At 36.8% G+C, this 7,464-nt stretch overlaps 2 protein-coding genes across 6 annotated transcripts in view; both read right to left on the reverse strand.

Annotated features, from left to right (window-relative positions):
• Positions 1–542, reverse strand: part of LOC107645602 — a 3,725-nt gene extending 3,183 nt beyond the window's left edge. Inside the window, exon 1 of the mRNA XM_021103851.1 lies at positions 483–542. The gene's annotated coding sequence lies outside the window, so the exon portion shown is untranslated. The remainder of the gene's footprint in view (positions 1–482) is intronic.
• On the reverse strand, positions 1,258–5,018 carry LOC107645604 (BTB/POZ domain-containing protein At1g03010). Of its 5 annotated transcripts, none has more exons than XM_016349666.2 (4): positions 4,826–5,018; positions 3,623–3,689; positions 2,205–3,416; positions 1,258–1,988 (listed from the first exon to the last, which is right to left on the reverse strand). In XM_016349666.2, the coding sequence occupies exons 1-4, from the start codon at positions 4,999–5,001 to the stop codon at positions 1,407–1,409; spliced, it is 2,037 nt and encodes a 678-aa protein (XP_016205152.1). In that variant the 5' UTR covers positions 5,002–5,018; the 3' UTR covers positions 1,258–1,406. The 5 variants fall into 5 exon arrangements, with proteins under 5 accessions (XP_016205152.1, XP_016205156.1, XP_016205157.1 ...); XM_016349670.2 differs by lacking the exon at positions 4,826–5,018 and adding an exon at positions 3,802–4,128; XM_016349671.2 differs by lacking the exon at positions 4,826–5,018 and adding an exon at positions 3,795–4,128.

Below are 7,464 nucleotides of genomic sequence, written 5' to 3' on the forward strand. Positions count from 1 at the left end.
ACGCGAACGTGAACGGCAAACAAACGGCGACGGAAGCGCGGCTGAGCAGACAAAGACGACGGACGCCGAGCTCGAGGAAGCAACCGCGATCGGTGACAGCGAACAGGGGTTGAAGATTTGGAGCAGGAGGGAAGCTAGATGACGGATGGCGAACTTTGAGTGCGACGGACGGCGGCAGTATGCCACTCCTTGTGGCGGTGGTGTAGGCTTACAGTGCTAGGGTTTTGTGGTTGGGTTTGGGTGATTTCTCTGACTGAAAGAAAGAAAGGGAGAAAGGGAGAAAGAAACGAATGAGCTCCCCTTTTTTGTGTAAACCGGCCGGGTTCCGGTTCGGTCCGACCGGCCGGTTGTCGTCCGATTCAACAGTTTTTTTACCGGTTTTATAATTTATGATTTTACATGCTTAACCGGATCGTTAATATTATCGGTTCGCAGTTAAACTGGTCCGACCGGTAGGTTCGGTCTGATTTTCAGAACATTACTTTCCACTTTCTAGAGACGGAGTGAGCTGGGTTTTTTTTTTGTCTCGGAGTGAGCTAGGTTTGTGTTCTCCATAGTTAATCACAGTGGCTCATTCAGGCCCAAAAGGAATGGCCATTGGGCCCAAAATAGAATGGCCCATCAAACTCGTATACTAGTTTTCAAGTGGCTACAAGTAGAAAGGTCAAGAAGATTCGGCCCAGACCAAAAACAAAAAAGATCAAGAAGATGCGAACTGATATTATGGAAAGGCAGACAGGAGAAACCAGTTGCCATCAACATCTGCAAGCAAACATTACGATGAAGAGGATGCAGCAGGCAGAAAGCTGGGTATCATAGCAACCATTGCGATAGTGATGGTGGCAAATGATACCGAGTTGGTTCAATTTTGAAGGAGTGAATTTGCTCACCAATATTTACAGATGTATCTCTGTTTGAGCTAGGTTATTCGACCCACACAATGATAAAAAAAAAGTGGCTACCAATGGCACCGGGTTTTTTTCCCCTTTAATTCCTCTATGCATTTTTTTCCCTTTATTTATTTTTTTGCTTCTAAAAATTATGTCTGCAAGNTTGAGGATTTAAGGTTTAAAATTTAAAATAAAAAATAATCTCTTTCTTTACATATTATAAATTTGTGAGGAGTTGTTGTCATAATATAAATGTGTGAGAAGTGAAGAGTGATCTTTATAATTTTTTATTTTTTGTTTCTTTTCTGCTCCTTCATTCTTAACAAAAGTGATTTGTAAGTCATATTCATTTGTTACGAAACTTAACTCAAGAAGACAATCTTCCATATATTTAAAATCGTATTTCAGAATTGTAACAACTACTAACAAACCCATCACTAAAAAACAGCAACATGAAGGCGAAGTAAGAGAGAGAAATTAGAAAATGATGATTTATGCATACTATATACATTGCAGTCATGAAACTGAGTGGCGTCTTCTTTTTGGAAAAGGAAAGCGATGAGTTTCTGAATGAGCGATACCTTTGGCATTATTATTACTGGCACCAAATGATGATTGCTTAAAAGTACTAGTGCTTAAACGAAAGAGAGAATTGAGTTTGCTTAGTTTCTTCGTGAAAGATTTGAAAAGCTTGTTAGCGGGGTATTGTGACTTCACAAGCTCCTGTTTCATGGAAACATGGTCTTTCTCCAAATCAGTCAGCCTCATCCTCATTCTCGCTACCTCCAGCTTCAGCTCTCGATTCTCCCGTCGAACCGACGCGTAGTTATCCCTCGGCGAAATGGCGCCGCTTCCGGCACCGCTTCCCGTCCGCTGAGGGAAATGGCCGCCGAACAAGAAGCTGTTGCTGTGGTGGTGTCCTCCGCCGTTCATCGCGTTTCGCAGTCTCATTTGCTCGAAGTAAAGCACTTGAACCGCCATTTGCACCGGCAGCCTCTCGTTCTGTGCTGCATGGCTGCATGCTTCTTGAGACAGTTTCTGGCAATCTATGCTTTTGCATAACCGGTACCTCTCTGAATCCTTTATATTTGGATGAACCTATAACAAGAGACTAATTAATTAGTACATGAATGATTTTATTTCTAACACGCACGCCATGTGTTTGAGCCATGGACAATAGATGTTAATTAACCATATAAAGATATCTCTTTGTGTAAAGATGATAATCAAGAACTGTTAGATAATTTGACATCTTTGACTAAGCTACGGAATGATTAAGAGTAATGGAGAAAAGGGATTCTCTGCTTCTCTTACCTTAAGGAAGATATCAACTGCTCTGTAGAGTCCATCACTCACTATGCGTGCATGATCTGGGAGTAGTTCTGCAAGTGCTGTGAATTTTGATGGTAACAAGTTTGAGTCTAATGCTACTTCAGCAAGATAGTTGTCCATCAGTTTAGATACCTTGAGGATTGAGCTTTGTTTTGGAGATCCGGGGCTGTCGAAGTCATACACCATTTGGCTTTCATCTCTGAAGCAGCCACCATCATTATCATCATCATCGTCCTCCTCATCAAGGTTAAGGAAAACTGAGAAAATCCTCAAGATTGAATCTGTGTCATATATTGTGCTGTGTGTGTTCTGAAGCGAGTTAGCCGGAATTAGTATGTCTTCTAGGATTGCCTGGTCGAGTTGTAGGCCGATTCGCCTCTCCAAATCACACCTGCAAGAAGTTGGGGCCCCAGCCGCGATAGCAGCCTTCAACAGGAATGATAAGAATGCCATTGGAACCTGGCTCTTCCTTGATTGATTAGGGAGTAATCCAACTATGGCTTCAACGACCAGCCTTTGTTTTTTCTTTACTTCCAAGTCAGGTAAACTCCCTTTAACAACTTGAGGATCCCTAATAAGAGCAATCCCCTGTAGTGAACTATGTGCATAGTTTATCAAAATCTTACTGATCATATCTTGTTTTAGCCCCTTTGATTTCAACACAGAAATTACTCTCTGGAAAAAATCAAGGCCAAGAACATTGAAAGATTTCCCCCACCAATCCGAGGGAGTTTCTGGTTCCATGTTTGAAATTGTCTTAGAATTTAAAGTATGATCAAGTTTTAGCAATCCAGAGGTAAGTTGTTGTTTGCATGCATTGTTTGCAACTGAATTGATTAACCTGCTAACAAGGTTAATGTCTTCTGAAATTGGGAGAAGAGTCTCACAATGGTGAAGAACACTAATGCTGTTTTGTATGCTTGGTAGCACTGACTCTTTTAGATATGATTCCGCTCTAGTCTCCAAGTTCTTCTCAGCAAATTCTTCAGTCATTTCTAGAAAATGCGCTATGCAACGTAGCTTGGCAACGTTTGAGAGAGTGAATTCAACATTTATTCCATAGCAGAATTTAGCTGCTAGCTCAAATGCATCTATACCACCAGGCACATTTTGGAGACTTATGCGTGAAACCTTGGAATCTTTTGCTTCTAGCAGCAGTTTTCTGATTCTTCCACTCCTAGAAACTAGAGGAAACTGCAAAAATTTGTTGCCAAGTACTTTAGTTCATTGTTTAAACATTAACCTAAATATATAGGTCCATAACAATAGATTTATTTTTCATTTTTTTACATGGGGAGAACTTTGAAACCATTAAAAATTCATCATATCAGAATGGCAGAATAAGGATATATATATGATCAATTATGTATATTTATAAGCATGGCAGAATAAGGATATACCTTGTGAAGTGGAAAGCTTGAGTCTCCTACTTCAATAGTAAGATCACTAGAGACTTCAGATATTGGCCTGAAAGAAACAACAAATCTAGCTGAATCATTGCATCATATAGGGGTGGAAATTTTCAATATAAGGCAAACAGTGGAGGCATACATATTACCAAAACCAAATTACCATAGACCTTGAAAGAGCCTCTTGTGTAGCTTGTATTTTGCAATTTAATGAATGCTTATAAGAAAAAAGTGAAACAATCTAATCTTCCAATATCAAAATCTTGGAATAGAATAGGCCCCCAAGGCTAAATTTTGCAGAGGATAAGGTAAGTTCCAATATTGAATTTATATTGCATGGTTGGTTGTGTCATTGCGTGGAACCCATTTATGCAAATCATTGAATCCTAAAGATAAGATGGAAAATCATTTGAGCCATTCTATAGTATGGTCAAATAAGTTGATGTCTATGGCTGTCTGTTCTATTTCCACATACAGCCAAAAGATTTTCATTTTTATTACCACATAGTCGGTGAGATCTTATTATCACATCATTATAATTATTATTATCAAATTCGTTCATTTAAGGCCTAAAGATAATAAAACATAAGAATAATAATTGATGCACAAACGTAATTATTGTCCTCAACAAAAGCAAAACATGATGAAAAGATCTGAAACCATTCACCAAAACATGCAGCGCCAAACCGCTGTCATGTTGGTAAATTACTACATCAAGGTCAATATCTGATCAGAGCTTGACCAATTACAATCGGATCAATATAATGCCTCACATGTTGTTTTCTGACATTGATTTGGATTCATTGTGACCAAGTCATATGAGAGATTTTTGGTACAATGATTGAAGGAATGCACTAAACAGTAACAAACACAATTAAAGCATGAAGAGACAGGACAAGGCAAAACAAAAATTAAGGTTCCAACTACCTATGCTCTTATACTATTCTGCCAAAATTCACCCTCTATTATAACCAATTCTGGTATTGTTCTTTGAACAAATCTAATGAACTGAAGAACTACTACTAGAAGGTCTGTGAAAAATGGTTGCACATACAAGAAAATTTAATGAACCCTCCATTATTCATTCATGTACATAAATGCACACATGTAGTATTGCAAACACACACTTTAAATGCAAAAAATAACTAAAACTTGATTAAGAAGCAAAGAGAAGATTATTATTATTATTATTACCATTCATTGGCATGTCTTATGCTTGAACTTGGACGAAAGGTCCTTTTCCCTTGAGAAATACTAGGCTTCAATTCACCAACAGTTACAACTCCCATCTCCAACAAATTTGACTTGTGAGTATTTTGATAATAACACTGCAGCAGCACCAACCCTACTAAGGAATTGTCACTCTGCATGTGAATGGGACTATATGCTATAACCCTATAACAATCCAATTCCATACATCTATGCCAGTTAAAGTAACATAAGAAGATAATAAATTGAAGAATGAAAAATAAAAGAAACACGTGTCTGCTTCTTCTTACATTATTCTTCTTTTGTTGAGGACCACTTCACTCTGTCTGTAATAAAAAGTTGTGGTGAGTGATGAAGTGAAAATCACATGAAGCCATGCAAGCCTATAAAAAGGACTAGGAATGTGACAACTTTGTCAATAACAAAAATGTTATATGTTTGTGTATGCATTTTCGTTTTAGTATTTAAAGGAAAAATAATAATGCAAAAGATTTGTTTTTTATATCAGTAAAAGAAAAAGAAAGTATATACTTTTAAAGTGAACTAAAAAGTGGGGTACGAATATAATTTCTAGTAATTTAACCTTTATACTATCAAACGTTTTCTTGACATGAATCGTAAGAATGTGCAAGAATATTATAGTGCTTTTGAGAGTTATAATAATAATGGCTAGCTAAAGCTACCNNATTTTAAAGATTTTATTCAACTAAAGTTTTAATTTTAAATTAATTTTGTTACTATAAAAGTCAATACCTAAAAAATATCCATTGAAGTTGCTCTTTACACTAGGTAGACCAACTTAAATACATGAATAAATTACAATTGTGAAAAGTATTGTTCATCTTGCAATATTTAATGACTCGAAGGTTATGCATCATGCATGTTGCATTTTTTTAATTATTAATATATATACTATCTATTATTGGATGACCCGTAAGTCTTGGTGTATAATTTTATTTACAAAAATATTCCAATATTTAAAATGTTCACATTCTTTAAGACATAGCTTTAAGATCAACTAGCATGCTCAGGAAAACAACTACGAAGCATGTAATACGGCTCCGTAGATAATGAAAATTTTGAATAACGTAAATAATGGGTTGGAAATTTAGCCCAATCAAATTAAAAAAAAATATATTCTATTTAAATTATTTAATAAAAAAATTTTATTTAATAATTTAAAAATTTTAATTATTTATTATACTTTAATTTATTAAAGCATTAGCTTCTCCTTCTAACTCTTGTCATGTTGTTTGGTTGCCAATTAGTTCTATCATCGTCATTGAAATCCTACTCACCACCGCTGATTTGTCAACAAAACCCTCATCGACGTCGCTTTCCTCTAGATCGGAAACGAACGGTGCCGTTGGACTTCTTCTCATCGTCGCTGTTTGGCTTGCCATACACCGTTACTGGTGTCGCTCACCCCTAGTAAAAATAACCATCCGCTTAAGGATAAAAATAATCATCTGCATACCTTGTGATTGAACATCCAGCATATTTTAATTGTATATAACTAAACTCAATCCAATCAAATAACCATTCACATAAGAATTAAAATAACCATCTGCATATTTACTAAAATGACCATCCTGAACTGGCCAATGAAATAATTTTACTGAAAGGCCGTGGTGAAAACGATGCAACGACTAACACTGCTGTTGCTCCTTCAACGGTTCAATAACTACCAGCGGCGGTCACCAGTGAGGATGAAGGTTCTTCTCTAGCGATTCAAGTGAAAACCACGCAACCACTAATTCAAGTGGTCATTGATGTAGAAAACTACTCAATGACTAACACTGCTGGTCTGCTCCTGCTCCTTCAACCGATGAAGATGAAGGATTGGACGAAGAAGAAGAAATGATTAAGAGAGTAAAACTGTACAACCTTTGCTGACCTCGTAGGAGGAGAACGAAGAGTGGCGTAAAAACAGCAGCAACAGTGGATAGGCGGTGGGTGAGAGGCGCGTTGGGCTGAGCGTCGGAAGGGGAGGCGCGTCCGGTTGACTGGTGGAGGTGGAGGAGTGTCGAACTGAACGACGGAGGAGGACCGGGATGAACGACGGTGTGAGTAGAGGAGCGGAAGTGGGTTGAAATGAAATGAGAATGTGATGTAACGGTATATTAAGAGGAGGTTATGTTGTCTAACCCTAATAATTAAAATTTAAAAAGTTGGTTATTCTAATAAATTGGAAATTTAATTTTAATAATTAATTTAAATTTTTTTTTTTAAACTGTTGTTAAACGTTGTTTAACATTTACATTGTTTAGGTATATTTTCTCTAATAATAATAATTACTTTGATGCATAATAATATATAGTGTATGATAATGGAGCTGATGACTCAATGGACAACCAATTAGTACATCATGTTGAGCCAAATAAAAGGTAAACAAGTAACAACTAACAAGTATGCATTAAAATAAAAGACACAACTCATGATAGTGTAGCTATCACAATTACTAATAATGTGACAACTGCTAGATGAATCATGGTCTCACACTGCATCGATCTGGTGGTCATCATGAGGCCATCAATTTCTTTTGTTGAATGGCCGAATAGTCCGCTTAGGTAATCATATCATAATTTGATACCAAACTATAGATATATTTTTATTTGAATAAT

Source organism: Arachis ipaensis, chromosome B06, assembly GCF_000816755.2.
Source record: "Arachis ipaensis cultivar K30076 chromosome B06, Araip1.1, whole genome shotgun sequence".
Taxonomy (NCBI): Eukaryota; Viridiplantae; Streptophyta; class Magnoliopsida; order Fabales; family Fabaceae; genus Arachis; species Arachis ipaensis.

Coding starts and splice junctions, on each gene's coding strand:
- LOC107645604 (XM_016349666.2), bottom strand. CDS start 5,001: ATGCAGAGTGACAATTCCTTAGTAGGGTTGGTGCTGCTGCAGTGTTAT. Junction 3,417..3,622: donor CAAGCTTTCCACTTCACAAG/GTATATCCTTAT, acceptor AAATTTTTGCAG/TTTCCTCTAGTTTCTAGGAG. Junction 1,989..2,204: donor CAGTTGATATCTTCCTTAAG/GTAAGAGAAGCA, acceptor CTCTTGTTATAG/GTTCATCCAAATATAAAGGA.